The sequence below is a fragment of the Muntiacus reevesi genome, chromosome 3 (genome assembly GCF_963930625.1).
Source record: "Muntiacus reevesi chromosome 3, mMunRee1.1, whole genome shotgun sequence".
Classification (NCBI taxonomy): Eukaryota; Metazoa; Chordata; class Mammalia; order Artiodactyla; family Cervidae; genus Muntiacus; species Muntiacus reevesi.
This window is the reverse complement of record NC_089251.1, coordinates 89,188,894-89,214,154: the sequence shown is the minus strand read 5'-3', so window position 1 is coordinate 89,214,154 and position 25,261 is coordinate 89,188,894. Positions and strand designations below refer to the sequence as shown.

The 25,261-nt window shown below is 37.3% G+C and overlaps 1 protein-coding gene and 1 pseudogene across 1 annotated transcript in view; one reads left to right on the top strand and one right to left on the bottom strand.

Moving 5' to 3' along the window:
• Positions 1-1,537: 1,537 nt before the first annotated feature.
• LOC136164030 (protein regulator of cytokinesis 1 pseudogene) lies at positions 1,538-2,070 on the bottom strand (annotated as a pseudogene).
• A 4-nt stretch (positions 2,071-2,074) lies between these two features.
• The window catches only part of LOC136164029 (protein regulator of cytokinesis 1-like), a 146,659-nt gene continuing 123,472 nt past the window's right edge, over positions 2,075-25,261 (top strand). Inside the window, 3 exon segments of the mRNA XM_065928844.1 lie at positions 2,075-2,178; positions 2,349-2,557; positions 2,559-3,525. Of these exon segments, the coding sequence (XP_065784916.1) occupies positions 2,164-2,178; positions 2,349-2,557; positions 2,559-3,525 (1,191 nt within the window). The 5' untranslated portion in view covers positions 2,075-2,163.

The window sequence follows — 25,261 nt, the reverse complement described above, 5'->3', positions numbered from 1 at the left end:
TTTTATAGTGCTATTAAGTAATTTAGGTTTGTTACTTTATTTATTGTGTTTTTGTATAATAATTATCTACATTGATAGAATAAACTGTGATCTTTTGCATCTTTTTCTTTTTTCTCTCAAAGTTTATGTGGCATATAAATCCTCCATTCCATGAACTGGTAAAGCATTCAGGTCATTGCACCATTTTTGGAAGTAGTTCTACATCAATCTTCTCCACCTGTTCCTTAATTATTGGTCTTTTAAGGCTTTATATTGCTTTAATTCCTGGTGGAAATTTGTATTTCCCAAGAAAATAATTTGTCTTATTGAGTGCTTTAACTTGTCAACTTGACTGAGTTTGTAACCCTTGGCTCAGCGTGAGAAGGAAAGAGAGCTGAAACAGAGGCTGAAGGAACATCAGTATTCAAGATCAGAGGAGGAAGAAGTATTGGAAAGGACTGTGAAAACGAACATCCTGAGAAATATGGAACATCAGGAGGTCTGGGACCAAAGGAAGAAGAATTTCTCCATATTGACAGTAATCGACGTGGGCTCATATTTCTTTGTCATGTTAGAGAGCAGAAGAAACTAGAAGTAATCTATCCAGAATTTTTAAAGGAAAGTTGAGATTCAATAATTCTATGTAAAAGGTAAGATGCCATTGCATATGAAGGTGGTTGAAATAAATTCTCAGTTACGTATGTATTCAGGAAAAATATCACATCTATGTTTTCTGGAAAATTAGTTATTTAAAAAATATAAACCAGCTAACAAGTAGATAAAACAAGACTTCACAAATGGGGAAGTCATGATATGAAAGAAACTGTGGTGATTGTTGAAGTAATATGGACACAGAACCGTCTAAATTATTGTCATTATTGTTTTGAAGAAAACTCCTTTCTTAGTTGACTTTAAAAAGATAACAATGTAAAAACAATAATGACTTGACAATGATAAAATTGAGGCAAAATTACCAAATCCTTTTGACCAATATTAAGAAGAGGAATTTAGGGGGAATCTGAAGTAAATGTGTATCAGTTCTTTATCTTTCATAGGCCTATCTTAAAAGATAATATTTTTTTTTAAGCTTCCAAGAACCATTTACTGTGCTGACAGTAGTAGGGGTGCAGGCAGAGGGAGAATAAATAATAGTGCTTTGGGGAGTGCAGTAGTGATCGATAGGGTAGGTAAAGAAGGAGCCTCATCCTGGACATTACGGCAGGAACAACTCCCCAGTACTGACATGTGCAAAGTTCCAGGTCTCCACAACAGGAACAGGAATGGCCCAGCCAAGCAAACAGTCTCCCTACTTGGCTACCAAGTGCAGAGGGTGGAGGGACTCAGGCACCAGGGCGCCGGGATGGGGGAGCTGGACCCAGAGAGTAGAGTTCAGACAAGCACGTGTGTTCATACACACACACCCCCGGCCCCCCGCTGACCACAACATCACCCCACATGACAAAACTGTACACAGTTGAACAAAGGTGCTCCCAGCGTCCCTGTCACCTCTTTGGCAGTGAGTCAGGCCATCCCAACTTCTGACACACAGACATCTTCATCAGGAGGAAGGCTGTCCGCTGAGGATGCTGCCATTGAGCTCCAGGTTCTCCTTGTTGGCTCCATGCTTGACGGCACGGGGCGTTTTTTTCCCTGAACAGGTGGAAGTGATGACTGGCTTGCCGCCAGAAGGTGGAAGTCGAGACACAGGGGAGCGGTAGACTGTCCCCGAAAAGACAGGCCGAATGCTGCTGTTGGCCGTAGCATTGGACATGGTGGTAGTGTTCAGCTTGCGCACTTTGCCCGGAGTGCTGGGTGCCAGTCCTCGCCGCTTGCTGGGTGTTCGCGGAGTACTGCCTAGAGCATCTCTGTCTCTGTCTGCTTCTTGTTCTTTAGTTGTCGTTCCTGCTTGGCCCTCTCCTTCTCCAGCCGGTGCATCTCCCACTGTTCTGTTACGTACTCCATGAATTTCTGCCCTTTCACCACAAATGCCTTTGAATGCTCCTGTTCCCACATTTCAATTCTTGCTTTCAACTCCTCTTCCAACTTAGGGAGTGTTTTTTTGAGTTTGGCTCTCTGCTTTTCCTCTTTTAGGAGGGACGCCGCTGGTGCTTGCTGGGGTTTCTGCGATCGGCCCGCGTGGAGAAGGTCGGGGGCCTCGACGCCTGCCCGCTTGGAGCGTCCGTCATGAGGAGAAGTGAGGTGCTGGCAGAGGACGGCCCGCGTGGAGAAGGTCGGGGGCCTTGACGCCTGCCCGTTTGGAGCGTCCGTCATGAGGAGAAGTGAGGTGCTGGCAGAGGACGGCCCGCGTGGAGAAGGTCGGAGGCCTCGACGCCTGCCCGCTTGGAGCGTCCGTCATGAGGAGAAGTGAGGTGCTGGCAGAGGAGTCCATACTATGTCTCCAGAAAGCCCTGAATCACCTTCGGGAAATATGGGAATTGATTGGCATTCCAGAGGACCAGCGGTTACAAAGAACTGAGGTTGTAAAGAAGCACATCAAGGACCTCCTGGATATGATGATTGCTGAAGAGGAAAGCCTGAAGGAAAGACTTACCAAAAGCATAGCCGTCTGTCAAAAAGAACCGAACACTGTGCAGCGAGTTAAATGTTGAGCCTTTTCATGAAGAAGGAGAGACAACCATCTTGCAACTAGAAAAGGATTTGCATACTCAGGTAGTACTGAGGAGAAAACAGAAAAAGGAGAGAAAACAAGAACTGAAAATTCTTCGAGAACAAGATCAAGAACTGTGTGAAATTCTTTGCATGCCCCATTCTGAAACCGACAGCACCTCAGTTCCCAGCTTAGAAGAGCTGAACCAGTTTAGACAACATGTGGCAACTTTGAGGGAAACAAAGGCATCTAGGCATGAGGAGTTTGTTAACATAAAGAGACAAATCATACTGTGTATGGAGGAATTAGAGCACACTCCGGACACAAGCTTTGAAAGAGACGTGGTGTGTGAAGATGAAGAAGCCTTCTGTTTATCTCTGGAAAATACTGCAACACTACAGAAGTTGCTCCAGCAGCTGGAAGTGCGAAAATCACAAAATGAAGCAGTGTGTGAGGGGCTGCGTGCTCAGATACGAGAGCTCTGGGATAGGTTGCAAATACCTGCAGAAGAAAGAGAAGCTGTGGCCACGGTTATGACTGGGTCGAAGGCCAAGGTCCGGAAAGCACTGCAGTTAGAAGTGGATCAGTTGGAAGAACTGAAAATGCAAAACATGAAGAAGGTGATCGAGGCAATCCGAGTGGAGGTGGCGCAGCACTGGGACAAGTGTTTCTACAGCCAGGGGCAGAGGCGGGCGTTCGCCGCCTGCTACTCCGAGGACTACACAGAAAACCTGCTCCAGCTCCATGATGCCGAGATCGTGCGGTTAAGAAACTACTATGAGGTTCACAAAGAACTCTTTGAAGGTGTCCAGAAGTGGGAAGAAAGCTGGAGGCTTTTCTTAGAGTTTGAGAGAAAAGCTTCAGATCCAAGTCGATTTACAAATCATGGAGGAAATCTTCTAAAAAAGATAATATTTTTAAAGATAGTTTTCATTGGAGTATAATTTATTATGATAAAACACACACATTTTAAGTATGGGCCAATGAGTTTTGTCAAATGTATAAAGCAATATGACCACCACCATAGACAAGATGTAAGGCATTTTACTTGCCTAGAAGGTTTCCTTGTGGCCTTTCCCAGTTAATCACTACCTTCTACCCCTCCCTGACCTCAGGAAACCATTAATTTGTTATCTATCTCTCTAGATTAGTTTTTCTAGAGTTTAATATAAATGGAATCCTTTAGTATATACGCTTTTGCACCTGGCTTCTTTTCTTCACTATAATTAGTAAGATTTGACATCAAATATAATAAGTTCTCCAACTTTGTTCTTTTTTTTTTTTTTTAGCAAAATCATTTTATCTATCCTAGTTCCTTTATTTATTCATGTAACTTTTAGAATCAACTTGTCAATTTTATTTTTAAAACCTACTAGAATTTTGGTTGAATTTCCTGTTGAACCTATAAATTGATTTAGGCAGAAAATGCATCTTAACATCCTGAGTCTTCCAATACATGAATATGACCTCTTTTTTATCCACTTACTTAAATTTTCTTTAATTTTTCTCAGGAGTGTTCTATATGTTTTAATTTTATGTCTAAATATTTCATATTTGAATGGTGATATAAATGATATTTTAAAAAGTTTAATTCCTAGTAATCCACTGCTAATATATGAAAATACAATGTATATTTGTTTATTGAAATTTTATTCTGAAACATTTCTAATTTGCTTATTCACTCCAGTAGGATTTTTGTAGATTGATTCCTTATTTTATGAACCTAACTATGTCATCCATAAATAGAACTTAACTAATACTTATCAAAACTATATCCCTTTTGTTTCTTTTTATTGCCTTATTGTACTTGCTAGGAGAAGAGGGCAACAGAGGATGAAATGGTTGGATGGCATCACCGATTCAATGGACCTGAATTTGGGCAAACTCTGGGAGATGGTGAGGACAGGGAAGCCCAGCATGCTGCAGTCCATGGGGCTGCGAAGAGTCAGATATGACTTGGTGACTGAACAACAACAAGCTTACTAGGATTTCTAACCAAGTGCTAAACATAAGAGTGAAAGTGAGTATCATTGCATTGTTTCCCATGTTAGGGGGTAAAACCGTCATTGTTATTATAAGTATTATATAAGGTATAGGTTTTTTTGGATTCATGTTAACAGCAAAATTAAGAGAAGCATGAAGAAGTGTCCTATACTGACTACCTTTCTCACACGTGAGTTACTCCATTACTAACATCTCCTACCAGAAAGCTACTCTTGTTACAACTGATGAACCTACATTGACGCATAATTACCTAAAGTCCATAGTTTACATTAGGATTCACTCTTGGCTGCTTATAACTACATGCTTGAACAAAAGTATAATAACACATATTTATCATTGTACTATCATTCAGAACATTTTCACTGCCCTAAAATTCTATGCTGTACCTATGCATCTCCTCAGTCCATAGCAATCACTGATTCTTTTCAACTGTCTCCATAGTTTTGCTTTTTCTGTAGTATTATATAGTTGGAATCATACACTCTGCTGCCTTTTCAGATTAGCTTCTTTCATTTAGTAGCATGCATTTAAGGTTTCTCCAGGTCTTTTCTTGGCTTGATAGTTTATTTACTTAGTTCTGTACATTGTTCCATTGTCTAGATGTTCCAGTTTGCTTATCCATTCACCTACTGAAAGACATTGGAAGGACTGATGGTGAAGCTGAAACTCCAATACTTTGGCCACCTCATGCAAAGAGCTGACTCATTGGAAAAGTCCCTGATGCTGGGAGGGATTGGGGGCAGGAGGAGAAGGGGACGACAGAGGATGAGATGATTGGATGGCATCACCGACTCAATGGGCATGAGTTTGAGTAAACTCTGGGAGTTGGTGATGGACAGGGAGCCTGGTGTGCTGCGATTCATGGGGTCGCAAAGAGTCGGACACGACTGAGTGAATGAACTGACTAACTGGCTGACTGAAAGACATATCGGTTACCTCCAAGTTTTGGCAATTATTAATAACATGTCTATAAACATTCATGTGTAGGTTTTTGTGTGGACACAAGGTTTCAACTAACTGGGGTAAATGCCACTGACTGTAATTAGTGAGCTCTATGATGAGAGTATATTTAATTTTGTAAGAAACTGCTAAGCTATCTTCCGAAGCAGATGTACCATTTTGCATTCCCATCATAAATAAATAAGAGTTCCTATTGTTCCACATCCTTGTCAGCATTCAATATCAGTGTTCTGACTTTTGGCTTTTAAAATAGGTATATAGTGATATCTTATTGTTTTAATTTGCAATTATGTAATGACATATGATATGGAGCATTTTGTCATATGTTTGATTTTTTATCTGTGTATCTTCTTTGGTGAGATGTTAAGGTATTTGGCATATTTTTAAATCAGGTTGTTTCTTTTCTTATTGTTTTACAAATTATTCATGTATTTTAGATAATAGTTCTTTACAAGATGCATCTTTTACAAGTAATTTCTCTCAGTCTATGGCTTGTCTTTTTATTCTCTTGACAGTGATTTTCACAAAGCAGACATTTTTAATTTTAATGAAGCTCTGGTTGTTGGTTATTTATTTTGTGAGTTCTGCCTTTGATGTTACATGTAAAGAGCAAGTGCCATACCCAATGTCATCTAGGTTTTCTCTCTTGTTATTTTCTAGGAGTTGCATTGTTTTGTTTTATGCTTATTTTTATGATACATTTCGGATTAATTTTTGTGAAGGATTTAAGGTCTGTGTCTAGATTATTTTTTTTCATGTGAACGTCCAGTTGTATGTACCATCACCATTTGTTGAAAAGACTATCTTTAACTCATTGCATTGCCTTTTCTTCTGTGTCAAAGATCAACTCACAATATCAACAGGGATATATTCCTACACACTCTATTCTGTTTTATTCATCTGTGCTTCTGCCAATACCACATGTCTTGATTACTGTAGCTTTATAAGTCTTCTTGCAGTAGTATCAGTCTTCCAGTTTTGTTCTCCAATACCGTGTTGGGTGCTCTGGGTCTTTTGTCTCTCCATATAAACTTTAGAATTAACCTGTTCATATCCACAAAATAACTTGCTGTGATTTTTACTGGGATTGCATTGAATATATAGATCAAGCCTGAAAGAACTAACATCTTGACAATATTGAGTTTTCCTATCCATGAACATTGAATATCTTTCTATTTAGTTTTAAAATTTTCTTCTCCAGAGTTTTGCAGTTTTCCTCATACAAATCTTATACATATTTGGTAGATTATACCAAAGCATTTAAGTTTTGGGGGTGCTAATGTAAATTGCATTAAGATTTTAATTTCAAGTTTTGCTTGTCTATTGCTGATATATAGGAAAGCAATGGACTTTTGTATTGATATATTAATCTTCTATCTTACAGCCTTGCTATAATCATTTACAAATTTCAGGATTTTTTGCTGTTGATTCCTTCAGATTATCTACATAGACTGTCATGTCATCTGTGAACAGTTATAATTTTTCCTTCTCAATCTGTATGTTCTTCCCCACCCTTTTCTCATCTTTAGCTAGTACTTTCAGTATAATGTTGAAAAGGAGTGGGGAGTGGGGCAGTCTTGCCTTATTCTTGATCCTAATGGGAAAGCTTACAGTTTCTTACCGTTAAGTGTGATGTTAAGTGTAGGGTTTTGGGATAGATATTCTTTATCAAATTGAGGGATTTCCCCTATATTCCTAGTTTACTGAGAGTTTTTATGATGAATGGGTGCATTTTTGTCAAATGCTTATTCTGCATTTATTAACATGATCATGTGATTTTTCTTTTTAAATCTATTGATGTGATGGATTACATAATTGATTTTTGAATGCTGAACTAGCCTTGCATATCTGGATAAATTCCACTTGATCAAGGTGTACAATTCTCTTTATACAGTGTTGAATTTTATTTGCTAAGATATTGTCGAGAATTTTTACACTATGCTCTTGAGATATACTGGCATGTAATTTTCTTTCTTTTTTGTAATGTTTTTGTCTGTGTTTTGGTGATATAGAATTCTATTATTTTCTGTTGATCAATCATATGATGGTGTTAAGTGAGTAACAGTTACATAATCACAGTAGTAGATGATTATCAGTTTTCACAATCAATAGCCTGACAAAAAAGAGAATCACAATTGCAAATCATAATGGGAACATGATTAACCTAACAATATAAAATAATTACATACAATTTGGGGGGTCAAGTAGACTGATGTGTTAAGTGGAAGTGCATACATGCACATGCTTTCATCTGCCCAGCGAGTCTGTATCTTTTGGTTGGTGCATTTAATCTATTTACAGTTAAGGTAGTTATCGACATGCATGACCCTATTACCATTTTCTTAATTGTTTTGGGCTTATTTTCTGTAGGTCTTTTCCTTCTCTTATGTTTCCTGCCTAGAGAAGTTCCCTTAACATTTGTTGTAAAGCTGGTTTGGTGGTGCTGAATTCCCTTAACCTTTGCTTGTCTGGAAAGCTTTTGATTTCTCCGTCAAATCTGAATGAGTCTTGCTGGGTAGAGTTTCTTGGTTGCAGGTTCTTCTCTTTCATCACTTTAAATATATCATGCCATTCCCTTCTGTAGAGTTGTAGAGTTGTAGAGTTTCTGTTGAGAAATCAGCTGTTAACCTGATGGGATCCCCTTGTATGTGATTTGTCACTTTTCACTTGTTGCTTTTAATATTTTATCTTTGTCTTTAATTTTTGTTAGTTTAATTACTGTGTGTCTTGGACTGTTCCTCCTTGGTTTACCCTGCTTGGGACTCTCTGCGCTTTCTGGGCTTGGTTGACTATATCCTTTCCCATGTTATGGATGTATTCAGCTATTATCGCTTTAGATATTTTCCCAGGTCCTTTCTCTCTCTCTTCTCCTTCTGGGACCCATATAATGTGAATGTTGGTGCATTTAATGTTGTCTCAAAGGTCTCTTAGGCTATCTTGATTTTTTTTCATTCTTTTTTCTATATTCTACTTTGTCAAGTGATTTCTACCATTCTGTCCTCCAAGTCACTTATCCCTTCTTCTGTCTTAGTGATTCTGCTATTATTCATTCTAGTGTATTGTTCATCTCAGTCTGTTTGTTTTTAGTTCTTCTAGGTCTCTGGTAAACATTTCTTGCATCTTCTCCATTCTATTTCCTTGATCCTGGATCATCTTCACTATCATTATTCTGAATTCTTTTCTGAAAGATTGCCTATCTCCACTTCATTTTGTTGTTTTCCTGGGGTTTTGTCTTGCTCCTTCGTCTGGAACACAACTCTGCTTTTTCATCCTGATTAACTTTCTGTAATGTGGTTTTTGTTCTAGCCACTGTGGTATTGTGGTTTTTCTGGCTTCTTCTATGTACCCGCTGGTGGATGAGGCTAAGAAGTTTCTATAAGCTTCTTGATGGGAGGGACAGGATGGGAAAAAACTAAATCTTACTCTGGTAGGCAGGGCCTTGCCCAGTAAAGATTTTAATCAAATTATCTGCTGATGGGTGAGATTGTCCCTCTCTGTTAGTTGGTCCGCCTGGGGTGACCCAGCCTTGGAGTCTACAGGCTCTATGGTAGGGTTAATGGTGACCTCCGAGAGGGTTTACACCAAGGGGGATCTTCCAGGGGTGCTGCTACCAGTTCCTCTGTCCCTGAGATGAGCCCCAGCCTACACATGCCTCCATAGGAGACCCTCCAACACTAGCAGGTAGTTTAAGTTCAGTCTTCTATGGGGTCACTGCTCTTTTCCTCTGGGTGTTGGTGAGGACAAAATTTTCTTTGTACCCTCTAAGACTGGAGTCTCTATTTCCTCCAGTCCTGTGGAAGTCCTGTAATCAAATCCCATTGGCCTTCAAGGCCAGATTCCCTGGGATTCCCTAGGATTCCCAGTCCATTTTTGGATTCCAAGGCTAGGAAGCCTGACAAAACCTTCACAACAGTGGGGGAGTTTCTTTGGTAATACTGTTCCCCAGTTTGTGGGTCGTCTACCCGATGGGTATGGGATTTGACTTTTTCCAGCAGACTCCTGTCAATGGTTGGTCAACAGCTAGTTGTGATTTTGGTGCTCTTGAAAAAGGAGATGAGCATACATCCTTCTACTCCACCATCTTGAACCTGAAGACTTTTTCTGCTTGCTTTTGACTTAGTTCGTTCTTCTTTCTTCTATTTTGCTAAGGTGGAAACTTAGATGATCTATTTTAGATTTTTCTTCTTTCCTATTAAAATATATTTAATGACATAAGTATCCTTCTAAGTACTGCTTTCACTGTATTCCACAAAACTTGATAACTAGCATTTTCATTTTCATTTAGTTTAAAATATTTTTAAATTTCACTTGAGATTTCTTCTTTGACCCATGTGTTATTTAGAAGTATGTCATTTAATCTCCATGTATTTGGAGGTTCTCTAATTGTCTTTCTTTCATTAATTGCTAGTTTAATTTCACTGTCATCCAAGAGCAGACATTGTATACTTTTTATTCTTTTATATATGTTAAGGTGTGTCTTATGGCCAAGAATGTGGCCTATCTTGGTTAACATTCCATAAACTCTTAAAAAGAATGCTTATTCTGCAATGATGTATGTTTCACTGTAACTTCAATTAGGTCATGTTGCTCAGTAGTGTTATTCAGCTTTTCTACATACTTTCTGACTTTCTGCCTACTTGGTTTTTTTAAACTGAGGAAAGATTGACAAGAATAATTTTATGTATTTAAAATGTATGATGTGATGATTTGATACACACATGCATTGTGAAATGTTACTAGTATCAAATTAATTAACACTACATCATCTCACTTTTGTTTATGTAATGAAAGTAATTAAGATCTACTCTCAGCAACTTTCAAGTATACAGTACTGTGTTATTAACTATAGTCACCATGATATACATGAGATATCTAGAACTTATTCTTCTTATAATTAAAAATGTGGGCCCTTTAATTTACCTACTTTATTTCTCCCTACCTCAGATTCTGGTAACAACCTTTCTATTCTGTTTCTATAAAATTGACTTTAAAAAATACCACATTTAAGTGATATCATACAATATTTACTTTTTTTTTGTCTGATTATTTCACTTGACATAATGCCCTCCACATTAATCCACATTGTTACAAATGACAGGATTACCCTTCTCTTTTATGGCTGAATTATATATTGCTTCCATATCTTGACTATAGTTTATAATGCTGCAGTGAACATGGGTAGATATCTCTTTGAGATGCTAGTTTCAATTCCTTTGGATATATATACCTAGGAGTAGGATTGCTGGACCATATAGTAGTCAATTTTCTTTGAGGAACTGCCATACTGTTTTCCATAATGATTGTACCAATTTACATTCCCACCAACAGTGTATAAGTGTTCTCTTTTCTGCAATTCTTGCCAACATTTATTATTTATTCTCTTTTAGAAAATAGTCATTTTAACAGGTGTAAGATGATATTTCATTGTGATTTTTATTTTTGCATTTCTCTCATGATTAGTTGAGGAGGTCATGGCAACCCACTGAAGTATTCTTGCCTGGAGAATCCCATAGACAAGGGAGCCTGGTAGGCTATCATTCATGGGGTCACAAAGAGTCAGACGTGACTGAAGTAAGTTAGCACACACACAGGCATAACTAATTAAGTTGAGCAGACTTTCACATATCTATTGGCCATTCATATGTATTCTTTGGAAAAATGTCTAGCTTATTTTCCCATTTTTAAATTGGATTATTTGCTTTTTTAATATTGTGTTGTATGTTGTTATTCTGTTGTAAAGTTATGCCCAATAATTTGTGACCCCATACACTGCAGCACAGCAAGCTCCCGTGTCCTTCACTATCACCCAGAACTTGCTCAAATTCACATCCATTGAGTCAGTGATGCTATCTAACCTTCTCATCCTCTGCTGTCCCCTTCTCCTTTTGCCTTCAATCCTTCCCAGTGTCAGGGTCTTTTCCAATGAGTTGACTCTGCATCAAGTCGCCAAACTATTGAAGCTTCAACTTTAGCATCAGTCTTTCAATTGAATATTCAGTATCAATTTTGACTGGTTGGATTTCCTTGCAGTCCAAGGGACTCTCAAGAGTCCTCTCCCACACCACAATTCAAAACCATCACTTCTTCAGTGCTCAGCCTTGTTTACGGTCCAACTCTCACATTCATGCATGACTGCTGGAAAAACCATAGTTTTGACTATGCAGACCTTTGTCGACAAAATTATGTCTGCTTTTTAATATGCTGTCTAGTTTTATCATAGCTTTCCTTCCAAGGAGCAAGTGCCTTTTAATTTCATGGCTGCAGTCACTGTCTGCAGTGATTTCAGAGCCCAAGAAAATGAAATCTGTCACTGCATCCACTTTTCCCCTTTCTATTTGCCTTGAAGCAGTGGAACCATATACCATAATCTTAGCTCTTTTTTTTTTTTTTTTTTAATTTTTATTTTTCAGTGGGTTTTGTCATACATTGATATGAATCAGCCATAGAGTTACACGAATTCCGTTTTAAGCCAGCCTTTTCTCTCTCTTATTTCTTCACTCTCCTTTTTGTGTTGTATGATTTATTTATATATTTTAGATATTAACCACTTACAGATATGTGGTTTGGGAATATTTTCTCTCCATCTAGTTTGTATTTTCAATTTATAGATTGTTTCCTTTGCTGTGCAGAGGCTCTGTAGTTTGATGTAGTTCCACTTGTTTGTTCTTGTTTATGTTGCTTGTGTTTATAGTGTTTTATGAAAAAATCATTACTGAATCTAACGCCAAGGATATTTGCCCCTATGTTTTCTTCTCAGGGTTTTATGGTTTCAGGCCTTACATTGCAGTCTTTTATTCATTTCAAGTTAATTTTTTTGAGTGGTGTAAGATAGGTGTCCAGTTATAGTTTTTTGCATTTGGATATCCAACTTTCTCAGCACCATTTATTGAAGACACTTCATTTTCCTGTATGTGTTCTTAATGCTCTTGCCAAAAATTGAGTGTACATAAGTGGGCTTATAACTGGGCTCTCTATTCTGTTCCACTGGTCTATGTGCCAACTTCTATGCCAGTACCATACTGTTTTGATAACTAGCTTTGCGATGTAGTTTGAAATCAAGAAGTATGATACTTCCAGCTTTGTTATTCTTTCTCAGAATTGCCTCAGATATATGGGGTCTTTTGTAGTTCCATACCAATTTTAGGATAGTTTTTAACTATTTCTATGAAAAAAAAATCATTGAAATTTTGATAGATATTGTGTTGAATCCATATCTTGCCTTTGGTAGTATGGATATTTTCACAGTATTAATTATTCCAATCCAAGAACACAGGATACTGTTCCATTTGTTTTGTGTTGTTTTCAGTCTTTCATCAGTGTTGTATAGTTTTCAGTGTACTTCTTGATTAAATTTATTCTTAAGGGTTTTATTGTTTTTGGTACTATTAAGTGAGCTTGCTTTATTAATTTCTCTTTCAAATAGTTTGTTGTTGGTGTATAGAAGCACAGCTGATTCCTATATGTTGATTTTGTATCCTGCAAATTTGCCAATTTTATTTATTGAATATATTAGATCTATCAGTTTTTGGTGGTATCTTTAGGATTTTCAGTATGTAAGGACTTGTCACCTGAAAGCAGAGATGATTTTACTTATTCCTTTCGAGTATGGATGCCTATTATTCTTTACTCTTGCCTAATTGCTCTGGCTAGAACTTCTAGCACTGTTGACTAGAAATCAGAGTGGATATTCTTGAATGGTACCTAATCATAGAGAAGTGATTTTTAATCTTTCACTATTGAGTATGATGTTAGCTGTGGCCTTGATGTGGCCTTTATTATGTTGAGGAACATCCCTTATATACCTAATTTGTTGAGAGTTTTTATCACAAAAAGATGTTGAATTTTGTCAAGAACATTTCCTGCATCTATTGAAATGATTACACTATATTAATTTTTCATTCTGTTAATGTGATGTATCATACTTATTGCTTGCATTAAGTTAAACCATTCTTGCATATTAGGAATGACTCCCACTTGATCATAGTCTATGGTCCTTTTACTATGCTCTTGAACTTAGTTTGCTAACATTTTGTTGAGAATTTTGTATCTCAGTTCATCAGAGATATTGGTCTGTAATTTTATCTTCTTGTATTATTCTTCTGGCTTTAGTATCAGCGTAGTGCTGACCTCACAAAATGAATTTGCAAGTATTCCTTTCTCTTCAATTTTTTGGAAGTTTGAGAAGGATTGGTAGTAATTATTCTTTAGAACTCACCAGTGAAGTCATCTCATCCTGAGCTTTTATTTGTTGGGAGATTTTTCATTACAAGTTCAATCTCATTGTACATTATTGATCTGATTGGCTTTTCTATTACTTCAAGCTTCTATCTTGGTAAACTGTATTTTTCTAGGAATGTATTCATTTTTTCTAAGTTTTCTCATTTGTTGGCATATAATTGTTCTTACTAGTTTCTTACAGTTCTTTGTATTTCTGTGGTGTCAGTTGTAACGTCTCTTCTTTCATTTATAATGTTATTAACTTGAATCATCCTTTTTTTCTTAGCCTGGCTAAAGGTTTGTCAATTTTGTTTTTCTTTTCAAAAAACACAGCTCTTAGTTTTTGTTGGTCTTTTCCATTGTCATTCTAGTCTCTAATTTATTAATTTCTGCTCTGATCTTTACTTTGCTAACTTTGGGTTTAGCTTTTTCTTCCTTTTTTAATTTCTTGGGATGTAAGTTTAACTTTTCTATTTATGATCTTACTTTTTCTTGATTAAATATTTGTTATTGCAAACTTCCCACTTGGGACTACTTTTGCTGCATCTCCAAAGTTTATTATGTTGTGTTTCCATTTTTGTTTTTCCTCAAGATATTTTTGAATTTCTCTTTTGATTTCTTTTTTGACCCATTAGTTATTCATTTAATTTCCACATATTTGTGAATTTCCCAGCTTTCCTGCTGCTATTGATTTCTAGTTTTATACCATTGTGTTCAGAAAAGATACTTGATATGATTTCAATATATTAAAATTTATTGAATCTTGTTTTGTGAACTATAGTATGATTTATCCTGGGATATGTTTCAGGTGGGTTTGAAAAGAGTATATTCGCCTGCTGCTGGATGGAATGCTCTGTATATGTCCATTTGGAATAAAGTTTAGTTTAAATACATTATTTTCATATTGATTTTCTGTCTAGATGATCTATTTGTTGTTGAAAGTGCAGTAACAAAGTTCCCTACTATTATTTCACTGCTGTCTACCTTTTTCTTCAGATGTGTTAATAATTTTTAAATAATTTCCTGGGAAAGTCTTTTCCTCTCTTTCATTTCTGAAGGACAACTTTGCTGAGTAAAGTATACTTCGTTGACAGATTTTTTTCTTGGTCACTTTGAATATCCCATTCTCTCCTGGACTGCAAGATTTCTCCTTAGAAATTTGCTGATAGCCTTTTTGGGATTTCCTTGTTTGTGATGAGTCTTTTTCCTTTTCCTGCTTTCAAAATTCTCTTTGTCTTTGATTTTGAGACCTTGATTCACTGTGTCCCAGTGAAGATCTCTTTGGGTTGAAACTCTTTGACTATTGAACTTCATGTCTCCAGTTAGCCACATCTCCTCCCATATTTACAAAGTTTTTAGCCATTATTTTTTTTAAAAGTTTTCTGTCTCTTTCTCTTTTATCCTTCTGAGACTCCCAGAAGCATCTATTGTTTTATTTGATGGTGCCTCATAATTTATGTAAATTTTCTTTACTCTTTTTAATTCTAAATTCTTTTTTCTCTGACTGGATAGTATCAACAGATCTGTCTTCAAGTTTACAAATTCTTTCTTTTGCCTGATTGAGCTTGTTGTTGAAGCTCTCTATTGCATTCTTCATTTTGTTAATTGCATTTTTCAGCATCAGAATTTATTTGATTCTTTTCATGATTTCTATCTCATTGTTGAACTTCTCATTTTATTCATGCTCAGAGCAGCAGTGACTGGAGTAGTAATAGTGGGACAAAGCATGGACAGAGGCGGGGAGTGGGGGGGGGCCACAGAGCAAAAGCAGCTTCATTTCCATATACGGTGAGGTGTTATAGCTTCCTGATCCTGGAGAGGCAGGCACAGAGGCAACTGGGCCCCTGAGGGCAGGTATCACTTCAGCAACAGTTCCAGTCCCTGGGAAGAGATGCAGTGGCAGGAACTTCGGGCAGCATCAACAACTAGTATCAGTGTTGATAAAGAATGTAGAGTGCTCAGAATCAAAGGCTGCAAATGCCCACAAGGTGAGATTTGCTGGAATTTGCCTCTCTTCTTTATCTCATGGGGTAAAATGCCTCTAAGGGGATCCCTCTTGGCTATGAGATGCTCTGAAATAGGAGAGGGGGTAATGCAGGTATAATGAGTGCTATACTTTTCTATGTGTCTATCCTCAATTTTTGAGCTCTGCAGGGTTTTTGTTGATGGTTCTTTGTAGTCCTGAGGTATATTCATAAGTTTGAAGTTATTTCTTTATTGGTTTCACAGGAGAAGATGAGCATTGGAACCTTTTTACCCTCCAACTTGGTAATGTCACCCTCCTTGTTCTTTCAGTTACTGAGAAACATGTGTTCAAAATTCTAGTTAGTAATGGATTTCTCTATTTTTCCATTCATTCCTGTTAGTTTTGGCCTCATTTATTTTGATGCTGTGTTGGTGGGCATCAGAACATTTAGGATTGTCATAACTTTTTTATGCATTACCTTTTCATCATTATGAAATGCCCTTCTTTATGCCTGATAATGTTACTTCTTATTAAGTTAAACTTGTTACTAAAATAACTAACCCAGCTTTCTTGTGATTCATGTTTGTATGGCATATATCTTTTCATGCATATATGGCATATATCTTTTCACTTTTCTGCAACTGGTGTGTTAGTTGCTCAGTCATATCCAACTCTTTGCAAACCCATGGACTATATAGCCCATCCAGGGAATTCTCCAGGCAAGAATATCAAAGTGGGTTGCCATTTCCTCCTCCAGGGAATTTTCCTGACCCATAGATTGAACCTGGACTCCTGCATTGCAGGCAGATTCTTTACCATCTGAGCTACCAGGTAAACCCTGTGGAATTTGTCTTTTAAATGGTTAGAGCATAATGTTGGAATTTGATTTCTCATCTAGACTGAAATTTTCTGTCTTTTGTTGGAATTGTCAGCAAATTGGAATTGTTGGAATTAGAAGTCAGCAAATTACATCCCGACAATTGTAATCATTCATTTACATATTGTCTACACTACTTTTATGCATTGACCACCTGTGACATTGATTGTATGACCCACAAAAGCCTAAAATATTTACTGTCTGGCCCTTTAAATAAAATGTTTACACATTCTGGTTTTGACTATTTACACTGAATATGATTATCAATTCAGTTGTATATAAATCTACCATCTTAGCATTTTTCTTTTTGTCCCATTTATACTTTTTCGTCTTCCTGTAAGTTAATTATTTTTAAAAATTCTGCTTTGGCTCCACTGTGGTTCACTAGCTATGCTTCTTTGTTTTTAAAGATTGCTGTAGTGTTTTTTTAATATGTGTCTTTAACTAATCACAGCCTTCCTTCAGATACCATGTGTGAACAGTTGCTCAGTTGTGTCCAACCCTTTGTGACTCTATGGACTATAGCCTGCCAGGCTTCTCTGTCCATGGAATTCTCCAGGCAAGAACCCTGGAGTGGGTTGCCATTTCCTCCTCCAGGGGATTTTCCCATCCCAGGGATCAAACCCATATCTTCTCTGTTTCCTGCATTGGCAGGGAGATTGTTTACCACTCAGCCACCTGGGAAGACCTAAGATACCATTACACTGTTTTATGTATTACATAAAACTTTACAAAATACTTCCTATTTCCCTATTCATTGTGTTGTTGTTGGTATGCCTTTTACCACCTTGTTGTTGTTCAGTAGCTCAGTCATGTCCGACTTTTTGTGACCCCATGGGCCACAGAACTCCGGGCTTCCCAGTTCTTCACTGTTTCCCAGAGTTTCCTTAAACTCTTGAGTCAGTGATGCCACCTAATGAGTTTTGCTACCTGGTGAGTTATAAACCCTACATTACATTCTTATTGTTTTCAACCAATCAATTATATTTTAAAGAAATTTATTTTTTCCCTCCAGTTTTATTGAGATATAATTGATATACAGTGCTGTATACAGTTGGGCTACCTGGGTGGTGCTAGTGGTAAAGAACCCTCCTACCAATGCAGGAGATGTAAGACTCAGGCTTGATCCCTGGATTGGGGAGATCCCCTCGAGGAGGACAGGGCAACCCACTCCAGTATTCTTGCTTGAAGAATCCCATGGACAGAGGAGCCTGGCAGGTTACAGTCTGTAGCATCACAAAGAGGTGGACATACCTAAAGTGATCAAGCATGCATGTACTGTATACAATTAAGGTGTATAGTATAATAAGTTGGCTTACATATATCAAGAAAGGATTACCACAAGTTTGGTGAGCATTCATAATCTTATATAGATACAAAATTAAAGAAATAGAAACAAGATTTTCTTATGATAAGAACTGTTAGGATGTACTTTCTTAACATACATAATACACAGCAGTGTTAATTATATCTATCGTGTTGTACATTGCATCCCTAGAACCAATTTATCTTATAACTGAAAGTTTGTACCTTTTTGACTGCCTTCATCCACCCCCCGCCCCAATACACCCACCTCTGATAACCATAAATTGATCTTTTTTTTTGTCAATTTGTTCACTTGTTTTTGAAGTATAATTGACCTACAACACTACGTTGTTTCTCATTACACAACATAGTGATTCAATATTTCTATGCATTTCAAAATGATGATCACAATGAGTAGTAATGATATGCCACCACATAGAGATATTACAGTTACTGACTATATTACCCACACTGTACATTTCATACCCATGACTCATTTGTTTTTCAGCTGGAGTTTCAACTGGACCCCTTAATCTAATCTACCTCACCTATTTCTTTCCTCCTCCACTCACTGCACCTCTGGCAACCACCTGTTTGTTCTCTGTATCTATAATGATGTTTCTGTTTTGCTATATTTGTTCATTTGTTTTGTTCTTTAGATTCCACATATAAGTAAAATCATACAGTACTTATCTTTTTCCATCTGACATTTCATGTAGCATAATACTCTCTAGGTCCATGCATGTTGTTACAAATGGCAAGACTTCATTCATTTTTAAGGTTAATATTCATATATATATGTATGCATAATGCATATAACACACACATATATGTATATATGTATATATATATTTAGGTTGCTTCCACATCTTGGTTATTATAAATAATGCTATAATGAACATAGGGGTGCACATATCTTTTCTAATTAGTATTTTTGTTTTGTTTGGATAAATATTCAAGAGTGAATTGTTGGATTATATGGTACTTTAATTTTTAATTTTTGAGAGCTCTCCATACTCTTTTTTTGAGGACTCTCCATAACCTACACTATGTTACGTTTACATTTCTACCAACAGTGCATGAGGTTTTCCTTTTCTCCATGTCCTCACCAGCACTTGTTATTTGTTGTCTTTTTTTTTTTTTTTTCATTTATTTTTATTAGTTGGAGGCTAATTACTTTACAATATTGTAGTGGTTTTTGTCATACATTGACATGAATCAGCCATGGAGTTACACGTATTCCCCATCCTGATCCCCCCTCCCACCTCCCTCTCCACCCGATTCCTCTGGGTCTTCCCAGTACACCAGGCCCGAGCACTTGTCTCATGCATCCAGCCTGGGCTAGTGATCTGTTTCACCCTAGATAATATACATGTTTCGATGCTGTTCTCTTGAAACATCCCACCCTCACCTTCTCCCACAGAGTCCAAAATTCTGTTCTGTACTTCTGTGCTTCTTTTTCTGTTTTGCATATAGGGTTATCGTTACCATCTTTCTAAATTCCATATATATGTGTTAGTATACTGTATTGGTCTTTATCTTTCTGGCTTACTTCACTCTGTATAATGGGCTCCAGTTTCATCCATCTCATTAGAACGGATTCAAATGAGTTCTTTTTAATGGCTGAGTAATATTCCATTGTGTATATGTACCATAGCTTCCTTATCCATTCGTCTGCTGATGGGCATCTAGATTGCTTCCATGTCCTGGCTATTATAAACAGTGCTGCAATGGACATTGGGGTTCTATGACCCACCTCCCAGAATATTGGAAATAAAAGCAAAAATAAACAAATGGGACCTAATTAAACTTAAAAGCTTTTGCACAACAAAGGAAACTATAAGCAAGGTGAAAAGACAGCCCTCAGATTGGGAGAAAATAGTAGCAAATGAAGCAACAGACAAAGGATTAATCTCAAAAATATACAAGCAACTCCTGTTGTCTTTGATAATAGTCATTCTAACAGGTATGAGGTGATATCTCACTGTGATTTTGATTTTCATTTCCCTGCTGGTTAGTGATGTAGAGCATCTTTTCATGTTCCTCCTGACCATCTGTGTGTCTTTTTTGGAAAACATGTATTCAGAGACTTCCCATTTTATTTTTTAATTTCTTTTTATTGAAATATAGTTGCTTACACTGTTGTGTTAAGCAACAACAAAATGAATCAGCCATAAATATACATACATCCCCTCTTTGTAGGATTTCCTTCCTACTTAAATCACCATGGAGCACTGAGTAGAGTTTCCTGTGCTATATAGTAGGTTCTCATTAATTATCTATTTTATACATAGTAGTATATGTATGGGACTTTCTTGTATGAGCCATGGGACTTCCCTGTAGTTCAGAGAGTAAAGATTCTGCCTGCAATGCAGGAGACCTGGGTTCGATCCCTTGGTCAGAAGGATCCCCTGGAGAAGGAAATGTCTACTCACTCCAGTATTCTTGCCTGGAGAATTACATGGACAGAGGAGTCTGGTGGGCTAGAGTCCATGGGATTGCAAAGAATCAGACATGACTGAGCAACTAACACACACATTCTAGTTCTAGTGTATAGATGTGAATCTCAATCTGCCAATTCATCTCCCCTTGATATATACATATTTGTTCTTTATATATATTTGTTCTCTAGGTCTGTATATCTATTTCTCCTTTGCAAATAAGTTTATCTATACTACTTTTCTAGATTCCACAAATATGTGTTAATAAACAATGTTTGTTTTCCTCTTTCTGAATCACTTCACTCTGTATGACAGTCTCCAGGTCCATCCACATCTCTGCAAATGACACAATTTCATTCTTGATTATGGCTGAGTTATATAGCCCATTATGTATATGCATCACATCCTCTTTAGCTATTTATCTATTAATGAGCATTTAGGTTGCATCCATATCTTGGTTATTATAAGTAATACTATGATGAACGTGGGCTTCCATGATAGCTCAGTTGGTAAAGAATCCACCTGCAATGCAGAACCCTGGTTCAATTCCTGGGTTGGGAAGATCCACTGGAGAAGGGATAGGCTACCCACTCCAGTATTCTTGGGCTTCCCTTGTGGCTCAGCTGGTAAAGAATCTTCCCACAATGTGGGAGATTTGGGTTCGATCCCTGGGTTGGGAAGATCCCCTGGGGAAGGGAAAGGCAACCTATTCCAGTATTCTGGCCTGGAGAATTCCATGGACTGTATAGTCCATGGGTTTGCAAAGAGTCAGACATGACTGAGGAACTTTCACTTCACTTCACTTACAATGAACATAAGGGTGCATATATATCTTTGATAATTGTCTTTGTTTTCTCTTTGGATAAATATTCAAGAGTAGAATTGCTGGATTATGTGGTACTTCTATTTTTAATTTTTGAGGATACTCCATAGTGGTTGTACCAATTTACATTCCTACCAACAGTGCATGAGGTTTTCTTTTTCTCCACATCCTCACCAACACTTGCTATTTGTTATCTTTTTGATAGTAGTCTTTCTGACAGGTGTGAGGTGATATCTCATTCTGATTTTGATTTGCATTTCCCTGATGATTAGTGATGTTGAGCATCTTTTCATGAGCCTGTCAGCCATCTGTGTGTCTTCTTGGAAAAATGTCTATTTAGAGCCTCTGCCCATTTTAAAGTAAGATTACTTGTTTTTTGTTATGACCAGTATGCTCTCTCAGTAAAGCTCTGTTAGCCTTTGCCCTGCTTCATTTTGTACTCCAAGGTCAAACTTGCCTGTTACTCCAGGTATCTCTTGACTTCCTACTTTTTCATTCTAATCTCCTATGGTGAAAATGACATCTACTTCTATTTCATTGACTGCACTAAAGCCTTTGACTGTGTAGATCACAACAAACTGCAGAAAATTCTTAAAGAGACGGGAATACCAGACCACTTCACCTGCCTCCTGAGAAAGCTGTATGCAGTTCAAGAAGCAACGATTAGAATAGGACATGGAACATCGGACTGGTTTCAAATTGGGAAAGGAGTACATCAAGCCTGTATATTGTCACCCTGCTTGTTTAACTTATATACAGAGTACATCACGCGAAGTGCTGGAAGAATCACAAGCTGGAATCAAGATTGCTGGGAGAAATATCAATAACCTCAGATATGCAGGTAATACCACTCTAATGGCAGAAAGCAAAGGAGCTTCTTGATGAAGGTGAAAGAAGAAAGTAAAAAAGCTGGTTTAAAACTCAACATTAAAAAAAACTAAGACCATGGCAGCTGGTCCCATCACTGCATGGCAAACAGATGGGGAAACAGTGAAAAACTTTATTTTCTTGGGCTCCAAAATCACTGCAGAAATTGACTGAAGTCATTAATTAAAAGATTCTTGCTCCTTGGAAGAAAAGCTATGACAAACCTAGACAGTGTATTAAAAAGCAGAGATACCACTTTACTGACAAAGGTCTGTATAGTCAAAGCTATAGTTTTTCCAGTAGTCATGTATGGATGTGAGAGTTGGACCATAAAGAAGGTTGAGCACAGAGGAATTGTGTTTGAACTGTGGTGCTGGAGAACATTCTTGAGAGCCCCTTGGACTGAAAGATCAAAACCAGTCAATCCTACAGAAAACCAACCATGAATATTCATTGGAAGGACTGATGTTAAGTTTCCAATACTTTGGCCACCTGATGTGAAGAGTCAACTCATTGGAAAAGATCCCAATACTGAGAAAGATTGAGGGCAGGGGAAGGGGACGATAGAGAATGAGAGGGTTGCATGGCATCACCGACTCAATGGACATGAGTTTGAGCAAATTTCAGGAGATAGTGAAGGATGTGCTGCTGTCCATGGGATCTCAAAGAGTCAGACACGACTTAGCGACAGAGCAACAGCAAGTTTGTTTTTAATGTTGAGTTGTCTGAATTTTTGTATAGTTTGGATATTAACCCTTTAACAGATGAATCATTTGCAAATATCTTCTCCAATTTACTAGGCTACTTTTTGTTTTGTTTCCCTCACTGTGAAAAAGCTTTTTAGTTTGAGATAGTCCCATCTGTTTATTTTTTATTTTGTTTTTCTTCCCTGAGGAGACATATTAAAAAATGTTATTAAGACCTATGTCAAAGAGAGTACTGTTGTTCTTGATGTTTTATGGTTTCAGGTCTTACATTTAAGTCTTTAATCTGTTTGCAATTTAATTTCATGCATGCTGTGAGACAGTAGGCCAGTTTGATTATTTTTCATGTAACTGTCCATTTGTCCCTACACTACTTCCTGAAGAGAGGTCTTTTGTCATTGTATATTCTTGCCTCCTTTATCACAGATTCAGTTCAGTTCAATTCAGTTGCTCAGTCATGTCCTACTCTTTGCGACCCCATGAATCGCAGCACACCAGGCCTCCCTGTCCATCACCAACTCCCAGAGTTTACTCAAATACTCAAACTCATGTCCATCGAGTCGGTGATGCCATCCAGCCATCTCATCCTCTGTCGTCCCCTTCTCCTCCTGCCCCAAATCCCTCCCAGCATCAGGGCCTTTTCCAATGAGTCAACTCTTTGCATGAGGCTGCCAAAGTATTGGAGTTTCAGCTTTAGCATCAGTCCTTCCAATGAACACCCAGGACTGGTCTCCTTTAGGATGGACTGGTTGGATCTCCTTGCCATCCAAGGGACTCTCAAGAGTCTTCTCCAACACCACAGTTCAAAAGCATCAATTCTTCAGTGCTCAGCTTTCTTTATAGCCCAATTCTCATATCCATACATTACCACTGGAAAAATCATAGCCTTGACTAGACGGACCTTTGTTGGCAAAGTAATATCTCTGCTTTTTAATATGCTGTCTAGCTTGGTCATAACTTTCCTTCCAAGGGGTAAGTGTCTTTTAATTTCATGGCTGCAATCACCATCCGCAGTGATTTTGGAGCCCAAAAAAATAAAGTCTGACACTGCTTCCACTGTTTCCCCATCTATTTTCCATGAAGTAATGGGACCAGATGCCATGATCTTAGTTTTCTGAATGTTGAGCTTTAAGCCAACTTTTTCACTCTCCTCTTTCACTTTCATCAAGAGGCTTTTTAGTTCCTCTTCACTCTCTGCCATAAGGGTGGTGTCATCTGCATATCTGAGGTTATCAATATTTCTCCCTGCAATCTTGATTCCAGCTTGTGCTTCTTCCAGTCCAGCATTTCTCATGATGTACTCTGCATATAAGTTAAATAAGCAGGGTGACAATATACAGCCTTGACATACTCTTTTTCCTGTTTGGAACCAGTCTGTTGTTCCATTAGTTGCCCGTTAAAGTGTGAGTTCTCTTCTGAATCCTCTCAGAATAGTTTCATTAATCTGTGTGTCTATTTTTGTGCCAGTACTATATTGCTTTGATGACTGCAGCTTTGTAGTAAAGCTTGAAATCAGGCAGCATGATAACTCCAGATTTGTTCTTTCTCAAGAAAGTTTTGGCTAGTCAGAATCATTTATATTTCCAAACAAATTTTAGAATTATTTGTTCTAGTTCTGTGAAAAATGCAATTGTCATTTTGACAGGGATAACTTTTCATCTGTAGGTTGCCTTGGGTAGTATGCTCATTTTAGCAATATTAATTCTTTCAATCCGTGAACACAGTATATCTTTCAAAGAAACAGCTTTTGCTTTCATTGACCTTTCCTATTTTTTTTTTTAAAGTCTTTGTTTTTCTTCTGTTCTGATCTTTATGATTTCTTTCCTTCTAATAACTTTGGGTTTGTTTGTTCTTTTTTCTTTCAAAGAAACAGCTTTTGCTTTCATGGATCTTTTCTATTTTTAAAATGTCTCTAATAGTCTTCTGCTCTGATCTTTATTATTTCTTTCCTTCCACTAACTTTGGGTATCATTTGTTCTTCTTTTTCTAGTTCCTTTAGGTGGAAATTAGATTGTTTATTTGAGATTTGTGCTTCTAAACTACCCTCTTAAAACTTTTTTTTTTGCAGCCCATAGATTTTTGGATAGTTGTATTTCTTTTTTATTTTTTGGTGTGTCTCCAACTATTTCTTTAATTAATCTTGAATTTCATCACACACCCACTTGTTGTTTAGTAGCATATTCCATAGCTTCTGCACGTTTGTAGGATTTGCAGGGTTTTTTTCCTCAAAGTTGATTTCTGTTCTCATAGTGTTGTGGTCAGAAAAGATGCTTGATGTGGTATCAGTTTTCTTAAATTAATTGATATTTCATATATATATATATATATATGTCTATGGTTTAATACACCATTTAAGGCCAGTGTCTCTTTGTTGATTTTCTATCTGGATGACCTGTACATTGATGTAAATGGTGTTAAAGTGCCCTACTATTATTGCATGACTGTCAATTTATCCCTTTATGACTGTTAATGTTTGCTTTAGGTATTTAGGTTCTCCTATGTTGAGAGCA